The sequence below is a fragment of the Exophiala oligosperma genome, assembly GCF_000835515.1.
Source record: "Exophiala oligosperma strain CBS 72588 unplaced genomic scaffold supercont1.44, whole genome shotgun sequence".
NCBI lineage: Eukaryota > Fungi > Ascomycota > Eurotiomycetes > Chaetothyriales > Herpotrichiellaceae > Exophiala > Exophiala oligosperma.
The window spans coordinates 16056-33651 of record NW_015622861.1 but is presented as its reverse complement, the minus strand read 5'-3'; the positions used below and the strand labels follow the sequence as shown (position 1 = coordinate 33651).

The following is a 17596-nucleotide window of genomic DNA, read 5'->3' as shown; positions in this document are numbered from 1 at the left end:
GTCAAGATTGCCAGAGGCGGTGTTCCTTGCTCGTGGGGAAATCGGACATGCGCATGAGGATACGTCTAGCCACCTTTACGTTTCGCGAGGTGATGCTCGCATACTAATCGAGAAGGGATGGGCTGAGCGACATCGACTGGCTGTCCCAAGACACTACTTGGTGAAAAACATTTTGGGTGTTGCAGATACTTACTTAATTATCTACGCACCCCGGGACGAGACCGAAATGGTTGCTTTAGAAGTAATGCTAAGGCGCAGTATCACCTTTATGACAGGGCAGGAAATCGATCCGATCGAGTGGAAGGTTGTCATATAGGTCATGTGAGCTAGCACTTTGTTGAGTAATGTCCACACACGTATTGGATCTCTTCCATTGAGCAGGGGACAACTCTAATATGCAATGGAATGTTGTTTACTTTAAATACTTCATATCTTTTTACTGATTGCCGGCCGCCTTGTCGGTCACCAAATGCGGTATTCACGCAATGTATAACCACGGCTAACTGTATTATGATCTGCTTTAGGTTGTGCTTCTCGGTTTGGAAATTATGGTCAACGTTTCCCTGTCTCATTCTACTTTCTCAGTCGTTGTTTGGTGATAGCCTTGTGAGAAATTGAAAGTATAATCCCATTTTCATATCTATGAATGCAAATGTTTGAGCTAAGCATGACTCTGTTGTCTGGGAATAGGTAAATATTCAACTGCTTTAAAGTTTCCAACCGCATGAATTCACTAGCTGTGAGGCAAACGCCGCTTAGTGACTTTTGGTCGTGTATCGTTGATCCAACCCAAATCCATACTTTCTTCCATAGATGAAATTAAAAACCCATATAATCATGTTGATACGCAGGACGCTGGCTATTCGCCTGACCGACCATGCTAGCGGTCGCCCTGACTTGATAGAACTTTCCCGCAACTCTAAGAGCTTCTTAGGGTTGTCCGTTACCACTCCATCAAGTTCCCTCCTTACACACAAGTCCAAACCTATTTCATTATCGACAGACCAGGAAAGAATTGGGCGCTGTGCAGCACGAGCGTCTCTAATAAAACTCCTACCTAGAGGCGAAACGAGGGTTTCTTGAAGCATGATGTACCCAATGTTTTCAATCGCTAGGAATTGACTCGAATATGGGACGGAGAATCCAATATGGACCACTGGGTAGCCGGGAAAGTAGGCCTCGCACAGAGAAAAATAGTTCGCCTGTGGTTTCTCCCGTCAGCTGCAGCGATGACAGGCCTTTAAATGTAAAACATACTGCCCAGCAACCTAGCACGACTCGATCTTCCCACAATGTGTCAAAAGGAGCGGAGACTTCTTCAAAAACCTTCGCTGTACAACGCATGATGTCATTGGCATTGTTGTCGAGCTGTAGTGTATCAGACCTGAGTTATACTTAGTGCGGAGTGTGGTACCTTGATATCCAGCAAAAGCCAGATATGAGCCAATTTTGGCTGAGCGAGATAGTTCACAAGATCCAATAGCCTAGGCATAGGCTCGTGAGGTTCCCGCAGCGTCCTCAATCCGCTGATATATTCCCAGTCACAGTCAGCGATTTTTCTGTCCACCCCAAAACATCTCTTCAAGGTGGCGTCCTGCCCGACTATCAGCCTCAACCGGACTTCTGTGAGGGCATAGTAGAATTTACGTGTGATAGAACGACAACACCATCGCTTGTCAAGTGGACGTCAGTCTCCAATGCGTCCGAACCCACCTCGACAGCGTTCCTGAAAGCACACATAGTGTTTTCAGGGAACTTTACATTGTAGCCTCGATGGGCAATAACCTGAGGGACATCTGTACCAGTTCTGTTACGTCTGGCTCGGATGCAATGGTCTGTCGAATGTTATCAGAAAGGCCCGAGGGCTGGTACGGCTTGGGGAGTGGTTCTTGCGCTGCGGAAAGGATTGAACAAGTGCACAGTCCGATTTTTCCGCCAATTTGTTCATAAAACCTTTGCTCAACAGTGGCGGCGCGCCCATCCTTGCCAACAATCCCATGAAAATGTCCATATCCCTGAGTGCCGTATCGGTTCGAAGAAGCTAATTGGAATTGCATCTTTACATGCTCTCGGCGTAGGAGGGAAGACTAGATAAAGTAGACATAGCCTCCAACCTCTACTACTGCCCGGGTGGATTCGGAAGATTGACTTACGCGTCTTCTCAGTCTCCTAGTAGCTGAGTCGTACGGAGTATAACAAGACGACCTTGAGCATTCTGTGGGGCAGGATGTCTTATTACTCCGCAAATGGGGTGTGATTGTCATTTTTCATTTCTAATTCACGTACTCCGTAGCGACGTTGCCATTTTTCTCAGGCGTCCAAACCTTGTGGAGACTCTGATGTGACTAAAACTAGGCCAAAGTGATAACCAACTCGGAGATGCACGCACCGAGAAATATGTCTCAGGTCTTCAGGAAACCTTCTCGCACCGATTCAGGGTAAAGGAGGCCTGCTACTAAATCTCGCACATTATGTATTGCGTCAGAGTTCTCCACCATAGATAAATCTAGTCGACTGCCCAAACATTTTGTGTAGTAAATGGAATAGATGAAAAGCAAAAAATGAGATATTGACGGCGCTGATAATTTCTATCCTATTTCTCAGCGTATTCCAGAAAACTGGCCAGTAACTCATACCGATAGAACCCGACAATGAGTAGCACCTCCTCCAAATTCACTCTGAAATAGGAATTTCCAATGTTCCCTGCATGGTTTGCACACCGCAACCACTCAACAGAATGTCGTCGATCTCCTGTATTTGACCTGTGGAGCTCTCCTTGACGCCGATCTCGACGAAGATTTCGCTCTTCTGACCCATCTCCACGCCTTGGGTGAGTTTGTACCTGTAGCGACCTGCTTTCCCAGTTTGGAGGGAGACATAGGACGTTAAGGCGCTCGCGGCGCTGCCTGTTGCGGGATCTTCGCGCGACCCCAGACTCCTGACACGCAGGTAATTGATTCCACCATCCGTGACACCGAGGTTGACGTAAAAGTAGGTGACCACGATGCCCTCGCGCCAGCCGTGGTCGAGTTTGGCTGTTGCGGTAGAAGTGTTATCCCGCCCTACCAGGTTCTGAGTTTGTGCTGCCAATACATCCAAATCGGGCAGGTGGACGAGAATAAAAGTCATCCCCTTGACAATGCTGACCACTGGAAAGTGACCAAAAGGCTGGTCGGCAAACGGAGAACCGTGAATATGTAGGTTGTGAGCGACCGAGATTTGTACGCCACCAACCGAGGGATTGATTGTCCACGGGAGTCGCCCTGCTTTAGTCTGTAAAGCTTGGATATCATCCAGCGAATCGTTCTTCAACTGGCGCAGGATGTAATTGGCCGTGCCGACTGTCGGATGGCCGGCAAACGGCACTTCTGCATAGGAGGTGAAGATGTCGATGCGGACAGAGTGGTCGGCGCGGTCTTTGGCCGTCTGTTCGTGCAAGAACACCGACTCGGAGAGGTTGAACTCGCGGGCGATCTCCTGTTTCTGATCCTGAGTCAGTGCGACGATTGAGGGTACTTTGATGATTGCCAAAGGGTTTCCTCTGTACCGTGTAGGCGTAAAGACGTCGAGTGTCACGAAAGAAAGCTGGGTGGACATTTTGCTTGCTTAATATATAGTGTGCTTTCTCTTTTGAAAGCCAAACTTTGGAACAATGGGGAGACAGAGAGCAGACTATAGGGTCAATTAGATTTAGAAGATGAAGTAATGTACCTACTGTTGAAGACTAATCAACCCCTACGGCATGAGTCACTCTATTCTGATCTTAGCATGATTTTCTGCGTCTTCGAAACTCGGACGGTGGAGAAGCATTGATATTGCGATGGCTCGGGAGTGCTGTTGTTCGCAAGCGCTCGATGGTGGCGGGAAGAAAATAGTCACACGATTATGGAAAGAAAGTCTAGTTCTATTCAGCAGCCGAGGATCAGAATCAAGAAGAGGGGCTGAGTTTTTCAGGGCCATTAAGTTACACGTCGCCACGTAAGCTTAACGAAGCGACCAACCACGAAGTAGAGAGCCTTATTATGAGGAGGCGCAGTGAACGCCTATCCTTCTTGGGTAAGGACCACGTCGGTTAATGCCGCCCAAGTCAATGTTCCCAGGAGTCCGACCACCATGTCCAGATTGCCTCCTCGAGACTTGACAAAATTTGACAAGATTTCCTCTTTGGGCTAATGGGTGTGGACCTTTTGCACTTTTTACACCAGTCGTTGTGAGTTTTTCCCTACGGACTACGGATTTCGTTTGATGCATTGCCTGTTCTAGACGTCCATACGGTATTAAGTTACGGGTTTAGTTCGCTCCTGACTGGACGTCTACGGAGTAGAATGAAGTAGACTGACGACAGTAAAAACGTTGCTGATTTGTCATTTTTGTAACCGTACGGATCATTCCGTAAAAGTCACAGCGTCTAGTACATTGTAAGTGTAAATAGTTAATCAGTAATATATAAATGAGGCAAGAACCAGACCACTGCGTTGCTTTTTCAAAGTCATATTTCCACTTGTCCAAATATCTGTGGCGTTTGCTTAGCTGTATCCATTAAAATGGCACCACTCAATATTGGCATTCTTGTCTATGACTATCAAGCCATCGACATCATCGGTCCCACCGATTTGCTGAACTCGTCAAGCAAAGCTTTGGCCGAAAGACTACGCACCTTTATCCCAGTCGACGATGAAGTAATTGAACAAGCTCCAGATTTCATTTTCCACCATATTGGGCTGACCCGTGAGCCTATTCGACTTTTGACCAGCGCCCTCACCATAGTCCCAAGCACGACTGTTAATGAATGCCCCGAACTTGATTTTCTCCTTGTTGGCGGACCTGCACCTGTCAGATTTCAACTCGCAGAAGAATACGCAGATTTCATCCGTCGTCATGTTGCCTCGGGCAAACTCACTTTTTCTACCTGCACCGGTGCAGCAGTTTTAGCAGCCGCCGGCGTGCTCGATGGCAAATCAGCAACTATCAACAATATCGAATATGATTGGGTCAAAAAGAGATATCCACTAGTTAAATGGACGAAAGAACGAAAATGGATTATAGATGGAAACATTTGGACCGCAGGCGGAGCAGTCGCTGGGATGGATATGTTTTCTCACTGGTTGAAGGAGAATTATGGCCTAAGTGTGCTCACAAACGGTGCCTTAGGTCTAGACTATGAGCCCCGTGATTATGATGGCCTGTTTACTGTTCTACCGAAAAGATATGACGATGAAGGCGAGCAAATTTGTACACATCACGTCCCACTGTATACCTAACTGGTAACTGGCGCTAGAAACCTTGAATTCAGGAAAGAATATTCAAGATTAAGTCTTCCTATAGCGGGGGACCCCTTCGGGGAGAGCTATAGAGCAATCAACGCTCGAACACAGTATCTAGTCTCCGATGAAGGGCCATATTAATGTTCCTGAATGCCTGGGCATATCGAGAACCGTGAAGTGGTTGTCGCGCCTGTGTCTAACCTTTTTCTACAGCGAACCACAATCTTCCTCATTTCATCGATGGACCCATCTGGATGGGCTTCATCGGCTCAGGCGATAGCCTTCAGCTCCTGGGCTCTCTGCTTATCGGCGATCCAGAACATTGGATGATTGGTCTTGACGAGTTCAAAATACCTAGGGTTGTAGGATTTCCTAAGATCGAGACGGGAAGCATCGTAGACACCACGCTGGGTCCTATAGGTGGATTTCTAGGCTGAAAGCTTTAACGGGTCTAGGACAGCAACATCCTGCATGCCGAGAGATTCATATAAATACTCTTTCCCCCGGTGAGCCACTGATCGATCTTCAAAGTCCGGGGAGGGCGGGCTAGTCTTGCTTGTAGGTGTACCGACGAAATCAATGTAGTTTTCGAATCCTCCCGGGGTCTGCAGGTAAAGACAAGCCGCTGTGTCACTGTCTGTTCGGATGCTATGGACGGTCGCCCGGGGAATCCACACAAGGGCCCCTTCCTTGGCTGTTTGGGAACAGTCGCTCAAGAAAAAGGACATATTGCCGGAGAGGACGAAAACCATCACGTCTCTTTTGGTAAAGACCCGAGGTCCATGGAGAGCGCCCCTACGGAGCTTTAACTCGAATAAAGAATAGCTGGCCCCAGTCTCTTGGCTCGACGCCAAACGGCCCCAGAGCGCGTTACCATGAAAGACGTTGTGCCGCCTGGCATCACTGATATTGGCCGCAAATGGAAAGACGGTCGCACCAGGGGTCGGCTCGGTTGACATGTAATCCGGGTTGGGCGGATCAACCAATGGGTCACTAAACTTGTTCCTGACTCCGTAGTCGTCGTTCAATTTGGACGTCACCCATCGCGGGGGAAGCCACTCGTGAATGAGGTTAGGAGGAGGGGGTTCTCGGCGCTCGGCGGGCCGAGCAGTCCCCATTAAGAGCATCTCAAAACCGGCGGGGAGGTAGAAGTTCAGAAGTCGAGAATTGGGTTCTTCCACCTTGAAAGAGTGTTCGGTGAGACCAGGTACAGCCACGAAGGTGCCTGCGCGGGCGACAATTCCCGATTTGCCCCCTGCGTTGAACGTCACCTTTCCCTCCACGACGTAGAGACCCTCGTCTTGAACGTGAGTGTGAGTTGTAGGTCCGGCTCCCGACAGCTGAAGAACTTGGTCGATCAAGACCAATTTTCCACCGGTCAGGGCGCCAGTCGCCATCATTTGCCAGAGGATGCCGATCTGCCAGAAAGCGGCTGATTCGGAGCCATGGGTGATGAAAGGCTTAGAGACGGACATGGTAGCTTCTTCTGGTCGTGTTAGTGCGGCACTCTGCACAATTCGATTCATTCATCCAGACAGGACAGTATTTGAAGTATTCCTGACCAGTTTCTCGGAGTCGCGTTTGTCCGATATGTCGGATACATCTTCTCGGCCATACATTCATCCGTCATTTCGGAAAGTTTTTGCCTTACATCTCACTTCCGACGGATGGAACTCCACAGGCTGACCACGGTACGATGTGCATTGACAAGACCCTAATTCAACCCCCACAATTACACTTACCGAGCTTTACAGAGCGGTGTCCTACCATTTGAAGGTCGTGAGATTGCTACGGTACAGAAGGAGCTCTCGCATGGGCGATGATGTCTTTGGGGTTTATGGTCGCCTTAAGTTAGCGGCATGGATGGGCTACGCTGTTCCGGGAAATATAATGGGCGAGCAATGCTGTTGCCCCGGCCGAAAGTAGAAAATGTAGCACATCTAATCCGCTATAGCAGCACCGCAACAAAGAAGCAGCAAAGCTTTACTGGATCTGTGTGACATGACTGAAACATTGACACGGTTCTAAGGGATCGCCAAGACACAAAAGATATATGCGTATTTCCACAGGGATAAGGATTAGTTGGTGGAGGCAGAGAAGCGCTTCGGTACAAGGTGGGGATAAACCTTTTCGAAGTAATTTATTACCTGGGAGCCTAACTATAGGGAGATATGTCCCTTTTAGAGAAGCCACTGTTGCTGATGTTGTGCATGTTAGTATAACTATATGTTTCCGTTGTCCGCGAGAATATCAGGTGTTTTCATGGCTTATTTAACATTCTGGTGTATCCAGCAGACGAGCGATTCTAATATCTAGAAGAACAAAGACCAAAAGTATGAAGATTACACTCTAATAGGTACTTCGTAGGCAAGCAGGATGTGAAGACCAGACGTCGTCGATGGAGAAGGAGTAATCGGCCCAGAATATCACGGGGAGTCCAATGTAGCGATGCTGATTCTCTTAGGCTTCTTGCCAGAAGCAGTAAGTTGGCTTAGAAAGGAAAGAAGTCGCCTAGGTATGTAAAGTGATTCAATTGGGCTAAGTCGAGGATTTCTCCAAGATTATGGTGGCCACGGTGGGACGGAAGATTTTTCACGCCGAATATACAGAGTACTAAGATAAACCGAGGTCTCGTGTCTCACCCTTAAGAGCTAACCCTTCAGAAGTGAGTGGACGAGGGGTTTAATTGTCTGATGGGTAAATGCCCCCTCTACTTCTATACTATTCCTTTTTACTTTGTGACTAAGAATGATGCAGTAGAGGAGACCTTAGTAGAGCAGCACTAATATATACTACATCCACCTTCTCACTTCAAAATCAAAAACTACAGCGTAGGACTAAATATGAAGTCGTTAGGAAGGGTGTCGTGTCGCAGGGCTGGTCACGAGTGTACGAGTGCTTCAAGCAGAGCCTATTAATGGATTAACAATCACGACCTCGACAGCGTTGCTCATCTCGCTTTTGCAAGCTGCTCTTCCATAGCAAACGTTGAATCGACAAATGATGAGCTGCACCACCACCGTCACTATTATCTCGCTTTTTTCAGCGCGTTGTAGCTATGGCCGATTACTTAACCACAGGCTTCGTCACGTACAAGGCTTCCAACGTTGTTCTTTGTAACCTCCACACTTCCAAGCTACAACGTTATCTTCATCCCCGTTCTCACCCACACCGTTCTCGTCGTGTGTTGGCCAGCGAGAACGATGACTTGTGGTAACAGCGATGCTGATACTGTCTTTCCTGTTGTCTGGGCTCTAGTGACTGGCGCCGGTTCAGGCATTGGCCTGACATGGGTCTACGAGCTGGCCGCGCACAACTTCGGAGTTATCCTTCCCGGACGCTCTATAAGCTGTCCGTGAGAAAGGGTGGGTCGATAGAACATATAAAGGGTGCCTCATCAAAATTATATCTTTGAGACGTTGGAGGCCACTCTTCTAGTCAAGTTCGGATTAGCGAGAAATGTGGAAATCTTTCCCTCCATTGTTGCGGTTCTGCATAGTTCTCCTACGTCCTTAAGAATGGTGGAGGAGAGTTAGAAGCTGAATTGAGGAGCCATGGCGGTCGTTCTGATGCAAGACGGCATATTTGAGCGGCCATGATCAGCAGTGTCAGGCGTCCTATACTCCACGGCATCCGATTTAAATCTATTTCAGAGAATCACTGCTGGTGTCACATGTGTGCCTCGATCGGCTGCTGCATCCCGCTCTCTATGCGCCGAATGGACCATCAAGCAAAATAAATTTTAAATTCCATCCCTGCGCCTGTTAAGTCCGTCATGTCTATTAAGACCACCGCACAGAGGGAAACATTTCATATCACCGCACAGATAAGGTTCGGCCTTAAACTTCCTCAATTGGAAACCATAAGCCCTAAAACCGAACAAACACCGGCTTGTCGATCAAATGTATAAGTAAGATGAAGAGCTCTGGGCGCAATCTGCGATTAGGACTTGATTTTATGGTGAAAACTCCATCCGACGACAGCGACACAGACCGGTATAGCTCCAACTCTTACGGCTTGATGATAAAGCCTGCAGTAATGACGCGAACCCTTCTTACCGGCGGAAGTGGCTTCATTGCCGCTCATATTCTCGATGTACTGCTCAAACGCGGACATTCTGTCGTGACAACCGTCCGCTCGCGGCAAAAGGCAGAGCAGATAGAAGCATCCCACCCAGGTGTCTCGAAGGAAAATCTGGATTTTGTGACTGTGCCTGATATTTCTGCGCCTGATGGTAGCTATACTCACCCATTTTGGTCAATTTTTCGGATTTAAGCGAACCACGTGAACTAACTGTTGAAATATATATGATACTCAGCCTTCGACCAGAACGACAATGGCCGGTACCTACACTTTTCTGGTCAGAACCATCAGTGCCTGCATACTTACGGAAAGACCACATACTATGTATAGTTTGACTAGAACAAACGCTCCGATCTATGGAAAACTCCCATCAAGCGTTTTTGGCTGGTATTGTCCCACTGAGCCACCTCTCCATAGCTCCGGAGAGTAGACAGTTCCACATCTTCATATTACCCCTGCATTAGGTTTGATTATTACAAAAGGGTCTAAAGCCGGGGACGCAGCCCTGAAGTTTACTCTGCGCAAAGGAAACAGGGCTGTTGATACCAACACCAACAAATTCATATACATATCATATAGGGAGCGTGTAGCCAGAAGGTTTCAAAAATGATAGGTTAACGTCTCGCGGCTCTTCGTCGCCCCCAAGAAGGTTCTAACGATTAACTCCAATGCATTCTTATAGCAAGCTGGATATTACTCATATTTGAAATGCTATCTTCTTCGTCTTCGACTTTATTTGACAAATGTCTTAAGACTGTTCACCGTGTCGATAATGCACTCCTTCAATGGTCGATAGGTGACGCCCAAAACCTTCTTGGACTTGGTACTATCATATCCATACCATCCCTCGGGCGGAAACGCACCAGGTGTCAATGCGTCTCCCATCGGCAAACCTTCCCGGAGTTCAGGGAATGCTTCCCAGATACCTTTCACAATGTCCTTGTTGGAATAGTGTCCTGGAGAAACCAAGAACCGCTGGCCAGCTGCCTCTGGTTTCTCCATTGCCAGAACGTGCGCCAATGCCAGATCACGAACGTCCACCCATAGGAATACTCCAGTCAATGGGCAGCCATGCTTTGCTTTACCAAAGGCAATGTCCCTAATGCGCTCGTTGGAAGTATTCAGTCCATCAAGGTCATTGATATGATGAACTACCGGACCGTAGACCATGGGTGGGTTTATCTGATAAGCAAAATGTGTGAGCTAAGAGCTCTTGAACCTTTTTGACAGTGTCATGGCTTTTTTCGTCTAACTCACACTTGCAAGAGAATATTGGGGCTTCTCCCTTTCCACAAAGTCCCATGCAGCTCTCTCCTATTCAATACGGGAGTGATCAGCGTGGCGGTAAAACCCACCTTCAAATGAGTAAGCCTAAGGAAGTATGTAGGATACTAGAGACCCTCTTATGTACTCCCACGGTCCTGGCATCATCCCGGAGCATTCCATGCAGGAGCGTTTGGGATTGCGGCTACTCTATTCTTCTCGGGTACGGTACGGAATGGCCTGGACATTCTCAGCCTAGGTGTTCGAGAGTCAAATCCGTCGTCTACCAGATATCGGTCCGGATGTCACCTGCTAGTCTGGAGTCTGGCTGCTCTTCGCTCCTTTAACGCCGTGGTTGCGGGAGTGAGTGTGCCGTTCACTGATTTAAGGCTCATAGACCTCACGTCGCTAAACCCCATCAACTCTTCTCCTGTTGCTATCGCCATGAAGACCTACGGAGGGCCTAGTGTCACCTTGCTATTCCTGCAGATTGGTAGTATCATGACACGGTTCACAGCCGCCTCGTCGGCGATCTATGGATCCTCCAGGGCAGCTTCTGAGCTTGCTGAGCAGAAACAAGCACCTACTGCTCTGCTTGTACGGAATGATGGTGGTCGCCCAGTACCATGTTTTGTCATTGCTGCTCTCCCGGCGCTTTTGAGCTTCATAGCGCTGTCGGAATATGGCAAGTCCGTTCTCGACTATGCTGCGGAATCCTCCGGCACTCCAATGGTTTTTGTCTCCCTGACTATATTCGTCGCACATCTCAAATCCTCGAAGGAACGTCGAAGGCGGAGACAAAACTCAGTGAATAATTTCCGTGGAGGCTTCATACGCGAAGCAAGTTCTTGGTTTGGAACTTCTTTTTGCTGCGTCGTGGTCCTCTCCTAGCTATGGACCGGGCTGGGACCAACGGTGTACGGAGAAGTGCTCTCGGCCGAAATAGATGCCAGTACTCTCAGGTCCTATCTTTACATCCCGATCACAGTAACAGTCTACCTTGGCTACAAGCTTTGCCGACGAACCCTCAGGCCCATGGGGTGATTAAACAGTCCTGACGTCTGTTGCCTCAGGTGATCTCAATTTCGCATCACCGCTGATGCTATGAAAGTAGTCGCCGCGTCCGATATCAGGTCAACGAAGCGCAGTGAGCGACGACTGGGGCATCCAAAATTCAAACTGCTGCAGAGCCACGTCTGCAAGTTACTCACATCACCACACATTCTCTTTCATCTTCGCCTTCGTCACCGGCCGAGTTTACCCTGTTGACATCCGCTACAGTAGGCCGTGGATGCGGCTCGCCGCATCTCTTGCACTCAAACGCTGCGGATGGGTTTTGGAGAAAAGACTCCTGTTGTGAAGCTTCAAGGGCAGCCTGAAAGCACACCTTTAGTCTGTTGGTGTCCTTCGCCGATTCGCTCTGCATCTCTTTGCGGTAACACGTCAGTGCTTGACAGAGTGCATACCAGTATGTATGCCGCCGTCGCATTGCAGGTGACCCTCTCTTGCTGGTGGATTTGTTTCCGACACTATGAGGGTGCTCGCCATTGCAACTATCCCACAGTGTTCGAAGCGAGAGCGATTTGACCGCCCACAGAGTAGCAAAGAACTTCAATGCGTCGAACTCGAGTGTGACGTTTGGCGTGCCGTTTCCTTCAAACATCATGGGAAGCTCGGAAAAATAGAGAGTGAGTTCCCGAAGGTTGTCCGCAAGCCGTAATAACTCCTCCAACTTGTCTGACAAGCATACATCTATCTTTTCCAGATTCCTGAAATTCAGTGTGAGGTCTTTCACGTGACCAATAGTGATTGTGTTGTTCAATAGAGGATCCAAGTTCCAACAATTTATGCGGCGATCGACGTATGGTCTCATACCGTTATACCATTGCTTGTTGATGGTAAGGATTGAATGGCAGGGAAAGAATCTGTATCCTTCGGGACTAATAGACCGAAACCCAGAGCCAAGGCAAGCCTCGCAAATTTTAATTTGTATTTCGAGGGGAAGTGCTTTGAATCTCGATAAGTCTAGGGACTGGCATTTTTGTGAAGAGGATTTAATAAATCGAACACTGCGTTTGGGTTTCCTTATGCCTGTCTGTTGATGGGAGATCTTCGACCAGCTTTTGGAGGACGACTTTAGAGTCATTGAGTCTCCAGACGCCCGCATATTCGAGAGGTTGGTCGGAGCCTTTCGGCAATAAAAAGTGAGGAAGAGTCAGGATGAGCTGAGCAGGCGAACGGGCGTGAGTAGCAATAAATACTTGACAGCTAGTCAAAAGCCATGCCAAGTTCAGATAGCTGCATGCTACGTTAGAGGTTGGTGGCGATTGCCTCCATCTTGGGGCTGGGCCTGGAGGATGAAATGCCGACGTGTAAACGTTGTATTCATTGGCGGTACGAACATGAATGCGCCATGTATTCGTGTGGCAACCACACTATATCAGAAACTAAAACCTCCAACATATTTTGCGATAGCCTCAGTCAGTGAATCATGGTTACGCGAAAGTAGGTATTGGTGATCTGGATGGGGGCTCTGTCGAAAGAAACAGGTCCACTGTCAGAAGGCTTCCTCTGCATTTGGTGCTAACCTCCCGCACATACAGTACTGTAGAGTGATGATACAATTAAAACAGATTATTCTATCTAGATACTCTAGGTATCAGAACTCAAAGGATAAAGAAGAAGAATTCCTTACGCGGGAAGCTTGCGTCAAGGGCGCGAGTCTTCCGAGTTTTTTTGGCGGTGTTCTTAGCGCGGGTTCGGTGGTATCGCTCTCTTTCTCAGCTTTGTCACTTCTCTATTCTGTCTACTAGTTCTCTATTCTGTCTACTCCTGACATTCATGGAGAGTCATCTCATGACGAGATTACTCTTAGCTGCTGCAACAAATGAGACCGGGCAGACAAACCGTAGCAGCACCTGCCGGGTCACAATAGAGCGCGACCTATGCCCACTTCCCAAGTAAAGACATTATTCCTGCGCCTAGCAGCATCGAGATAATCATGAAAGCCAACTTCCTGTCGTTGTTGGTGCGGTCAGGGCTAAACAAGAAGTCTCTAGCCATGAGCTCCACCAACCCGGTATATATCAAAATACCGGCAGAAATAGCGTCAAGGAGTCCAGAAACAACATTTGCCGTATAACTGTTGGAATTGTAGGTCGTCCGAAGGCCAAGGCCGATCGCTATGGCAATTGGGGTGGTAAGGCCGTAGCCGGCACATAGCCACCAGGGCATCCAGCTGTATCGCTTCGGGAATGGAATTGCAGACAGACGAGCTCCGATACCCAGGCCTTCGAAGGATTGGTGGAAAACGATGACAGGATACAAAACCGAGAACTCTGGGCCGGCTGTTCCAAGCGTCAAACCAATAATCACACTGTGAAAAATTATACCGAATTCGAGGATCAGAAAGGCCGCAATCTGTTGCCTAAAAGCCAGGGCTGCAGCTTGGTCTTTCTCTTCTTCTAGGTCTCGTTCATCGTCGTGAGCCACAGCCTGCGTGTTCTTAGACTCCGGCAAACCTCCTTGTGGAGACGACGGGTCTAATTCAATTCTGTCATCTCGTGCTTCAGGGTGGATGGAAGCAGGGACCGAACGACGCCGTGAGAGGTCATAGCGTAGCATTGCAGCGTCCACCGATCCTGATCGTAGGTGGCTGTCGGTTGGGTTCACATTGTCGTGCTGACTAATGCCGTACTTTTTCTCCACGTAACGCTCGGCAAGGAACTCCATCAGAAAGGTCAACATCACGGTTGCTAGGGCAATTGCTGGTGGCCAAGAATATTGGTACCATCCGCCAGTCATGCCAACGCATGTATTCTGGCCAATCTCGTAGTAGGACGGGTCGAGAAGACTGTGAAGCAATCAGCTGCGGATTCGTTTCACATAGCAGAAAATTAAACACACTGGACAAAGCCCGTTGCGATAATAACTCCGGTTCCAAAGTATCGAGCAAAGAGATAGACATAGAGTGGAATTCTTAGTCGCTGAACTCTAGTCGCTAGAACAGGGAAATAGGTCACCGCTGATGACACAAAGAGGATGACGAAGACGGAAGAGATACGCGCCCCAAGGTTGCCATTGTATTCATTGCCGGAATAGAGGATGTAACAGGTCACATCCCTTTTGGAGGCCGTGTTGAGATTGACACATGTAGGGTCGGATAAGCCGAAGGGAAAGTTGTGAGACATTCTGGCGTCCAGATAAAGTGAAATAGCCAAGAGTAGCCAAGATGATACAAGCAAAAGGAAAAAAGTGAAAATTTGCGGCCGAGCAGATACTTAATTATAGGCTCTAGTAGCAGCTCAAAACGAGGACCTTAAAGAAAACTCAGTTGTTCTCCAATTAGCCTCAACCCAGGTGACCCCATACGCGCGCACGGTTCCTACTGTACAGTAGATACTAGTGTTGCCGGTGAACCAAGTGCCTCTGAAAGTCCTCGCTGATAATGTTTGTCCTTCAGATCAAGAACGAATTCTTGCGACAGAACAGAGCCCAAAAGAACGGCATGGCTAACGGGGAAGCTGCGCTGCGATCTGCATTGGACAAATACCCAGGGACTTTTATTAAGGTGCGCTTTCTCTAGGAACACAATTACGTAGGCGGACGTAATGACGAGCCATGGTGACGTCAGCCAGGTTTCAGTCAAGGCGGCAATGATCATACGCCGCAACACCTCAGTGGGGAAGAGGACCTTCTGTTACACAGAAGCAGGGGAGGGCCGGGAGGGTAGTACTGTTGGCTTGCATAGAGACGTGAGTGCTTCAACTGCATAGCTGCCGATAAGGGCCCCAATCGAGCCAGACTGTGACTCAGTCAATCAATCAATCGGGCCAACAGTGCCAGGAAGTAATGTTCTAAGAACATGTTTGTGCTGAGTCGTGAAGTGTTACTCATTCTTATTCTATTTCATCAATCTTCCTGGCCATGTTTCCATTACATATATGCACAATGCTCGACTTCCATATGGATCGCCAATGATGACCAAGAAATTACCAATTGTCCTCCTTATTGCCCCATAACTGGAGGCTTCTGGACTGAATCCTCAATAGTATCATCGCCCCTCAATCGAACAGTCTGTGATTTTGAGAAAGGATTTGGGTTTCAAATCTCCATTGCTACTACAACAGCAGTCTCCGGCTGCCTATTCCCTTTACTCTAGAATTCAGCCAGCACCCTACGTGCTCTGCTCGGGGTGGCTGGGGTCCTGTTTATGTCTTGGGATCATACTCACCTTGTTCCGTAATCGGAAGTCCTCGCTCTCGAGCAATAGAAAGCGCACGCCCTGCGAGATCACTAGGGTGCTCAGCTCCAGTAATACCGAGTCTATCGTTAATACGCTGCATCCGGTCTCGATCAGCTTGGGCCACACTTTCGATAGAACCACCGAAGAACATGTCAAGCTCTTCAAGGGTTTTGTTTTTGGTCTCTATCAAGTCTTGTCAGCATTGTTACGTCTGATCGTAAGGCTAGGTCTTCTCACCGGGGCAAAAGAACCAGATGAAAGCACCGCCTGCTCCGGAGAAGAATGCAAAGAAGATGTAAGTGCCGAATTTCATCGAGTTGATCATGTCACGGGTGGTCAGGCCGATGATAAAGTTGAACATCCAATTAGTCGAAGCCACAATCGACACACCTCGGGAACGCATGCTGTTGGGGAAAAGCTCTTGAGTGAGCACCCAAGCTACAGGGCCCCACGAGTACGCGAAGTTGACCGCGAAAAGCCAGATGAAGGCGATGGAAACCCACCCGAGGGTTTTGGCAAGGCCTCTACCCAGAGCCCACTGGTCTTCATACACGCCATCTATGGATGCGACGACGATATGACAGATACACATACCAATCGCCCCGACGATCAAGAACGTTTTTCGACCAAATTTGTCGAGGAAGAATACGGAGGGCAGTGTAAAGAGAATTTGCAATATACCAGTAACGCCGGTGGCCAGCAGATTGGTGGTGACTGAGCTGAAACCGAAACTTCCAAAAATCTGTGGCGCATAGTACCTGCGGTAAATTAGACTGTGATTCTAGGGAGTGGCAGAATCTACTCACAAGACGGCGTTGATGCCCGTGAACTGCTGGAATCTAGCCCTCGTGTTAATACGGGTGGGTACATTAGAGCGAGAAAGAGACTCACATCATGATCCAGCACCCAATGCTCAACCGCTTGAACATATTTGATGCGAATAGCGCCATCCATGGAGCGAGGACACCGCCGCTCTCCTTCAATTCAGCTTCTGCCTCTTCATCGAACATCACAGTCGCCTTGATTTCGAGAAATTCGGCGACCAGGAGAGGGTCAGAAGGCTCAAGTCTTCTCAACCGGGACAGTGCGGCCACACAATCATCTTCCCGATGCTTCATCATCAACCACCGGGGAGAAAATGGGAGGAAGAACATTCCAAAGAACAGGATCCAGGCCGGAATCAGCTGGAGAGACAATGGCACACGCCATGAGACAGTCTTTTCGCCAAGACAAGTGTGGCCGTGGGCCAGGGCAGGCTCGAAGGCGTTGGTCGAAGAATAAGGATCGGCCACTCCTGCGGGATCACAGTGACTACCCCCAACAAAGTGCATGCCATAGTCGAGCCAGAAGCTGATGCAGGTGCCGATGGTGATCGAGAGCTGTTGGAGAGATACCAGGGAGCCTCTCAATTCTGGAGGGGCGATTTCGGCCTGGTACAGAGGAATCACCATGCTGAACATGCCGATATCGAGACCACCAATCACTCTTCCAGCGAAGAGCATGGCGGGGTTTTGAGCTCCAACCTGAAAGCCAGTGCCGAGGGTGAATACGAGGACGGCGACAAACGAGGATGTGGTTACCGAGCTCTAGATTCAGCTGGCAAAAGGTCTACAGTCCATGTCTTGTTCTCTAGAAGTAGATCACAGTGTCATTACGGTGTTGTGTGGGTTGTCAGTTGCGTGTTCTACGCAATTCTCGCTAGAGTACTTCGCATTCTGTACCTCAAGTGCTGTTGTTTGCA

General features: G+C 48.6%; 9 protein-coding genes across 9 annotated transcripts; 2 read left to right on the top strand and 7 right to left on the bottom strand.

Annotated features, from left to right (window-relative positions):
• Positions 1-755: 755 nt before the first annotated feature.
• Positions 756-2057, bottom strand: PV06_11610 (uncharacterized protein; the record flags this gene model as incomplete). Its single annotated transcript, XM_016413317.1, has 5 exons — positions 756-1202; positions 1258-1368; positions 1415-1594; positions 1648-1672; positions 1762-2057. The coding sequence occupies 5 exons, from the start codon at positions 2055-2057 to the stop codon at positions 756-758; spliced, it is 1059 nt and encodes a 352-aa protein (XP_016256313.1).
• Positions 2058-2489: 432 nt separating this feature from the next.
• PV06_11609 (uncharacterized protein) lies at positions 2490-3647 on the bottom strand. Its single transcript, XM_016413316.1, has one exon. The coding sequence runs from the start codon at positions 3595-3597 to the stop codon at positions 2674-2676; it is 924 nt and encodes a 307-aa protein (XP_016256312.1). The 5' UTR covers positions 3598-3647; the 3' UTR covers positions 2490-2673.
• Positions 3648-4500: 853 nt separating this feature from the next.
• On the top strand, positions 4501-5530 carry PV06_11608 (uncharacterized protein). The gene has a single exon (XM_016413315.1). The coding sequence runs from the start codon at positions 4545-4547 to the stop codon at positions 5259-5261; it is 717 nt and encodes a 238-aa protein (XP_016256311.1). The 5' UTR covers positions 4501-4544; the 3' UTR covers positions 5262-5530.
• A 162-nt stretch (positions 5531-5692) lies between these two features.
• Positions 5693-6739, bottom strand: PV06_11607 (uncharacterized protein; the record flags this gene model as incomplete). The annotated part of the gene is made up of 1 exon (XM_016413314.1): positions 5693-6739. The coding sequence occupies one exon, from the start codon at positions 6737-6739 to the stop codon at positions 5693-5695; it is 1047 nt and encodes a 348-aa protein (XP_016256310.1).
• A 3340-nt stretch (positions 6740-10079) lies between these two features.
• Positions 10080-10517, bottom strand: PV06_11606 (uncharacterized protein; the record flags this gene model as incomplete). The annotated part of the gene is made up of 1 exon (XM_016413313.1): positions 10080-10517. One exon carries the CDS (start codon positions 10515-10517, stop codon positions 10080-10082), a length of 438 nt encoding a protein of 145 aa, XP_016256309.1.
• Positions 10518-11054: 537 nt separating this feature from the next.
• PV06_11605 (uncharacterized protein) lies at positions 11055-11501 on the top strand (the record flags this gene model as incomplete). The annotated part of the gene is made up of 1 exon (XM_016413312.1): positions 11055-11501. One exon carries the CDS (start codon positions 11055-11057, stop codon positions 11499-11501), a length of 447 nt encoding a protein of 148 aa, XP_016256308.1.
• Positions 11502-11817: 316 nt separating this feature from the next.
• Positions 11818-12483, bottom strand: PV06_11604 (uncharacterized protein; the record flags this gene model as incomplete). Its single annotated transcript, XM_016413311.1, has 1 exon — positions 11818-12483. One exon carries the CDS (start codon positions 12481-12483, stop codon positions 11818-11820), a length of 666 nt encoding a protein of 221 aa, XP_016256307.1.
• Positions 12484-13229: 746 nt separating this feature from the next.
• Positions 13230-14841, bottom strand: PV06_11603 (uncharacterized protein). Its single transcript, XM_016413310.1, has 2 exons — positions 14517-14841; positions 13230-14463 (listed from the first exon to the last, which is right to left on the bottom strand). The coding sequence occupies exons 1-2, from the start codon at positions 14798-14800 to the stop codon at positions 13554-13556; spliced, it is 1194 nt and encodes a 397-aa protein (XP_016256306.1). The 5' UTR covers positions 14801-14841; the 3' UTR covers positions 13230-13553.
• Positions 14842-15820: 979 nt separating this feature from the next.
• PV06_11602 (uncharacterized protein) lies at positions 15821-17357 on the bottom strand (the record flags this gene model as incomplete). Its single annotated transcript, XM_016413309.1, has 4 exons — positions 15821-16038; positions 16093-16613; positions 16662-16694; positions 16747-17357. 4 exons carry the CDS (start codon positions 17355-17357, stop codon positions 15821-15823), a joined length of 1383 nt encoding a protein of 460 aa, XP_016256305.1.
• Positions 17358-17596: the final 239 nt, after the last annotated feature.

Bases quoted from the DNA above. Each gene is read 5' to 3' on its own strand.
- PV06_11609 (XM_016413316.1), bottom strand. From the start codon at position 3,597: ATGTCCACCCAGCTTTCTTTCGTGACACTCGACGTCTTTACGCCTACA.
- PV06_11608 (XM_016413315.1), top strand. From the start codon at position 4,545: ATGGCACCACTCAATATTGGCATTCTTGTCTATGACTATCAAGCCATC.
- PV06_11603 (XM_016413310.1), bottom strand. From the start codon at position 14,800: ATGTCTCACAACTTTCCCTTCGGCTTATCCGACCCTACATGTGTCAAT. The intron at 14,464-14,516 runs GTGTGTTTAATT...ATTGCTTCACAG, and splicing joins ATCGCAACGGGCTTTGTCCA to TCTTCTCGACCCGTCCTACT.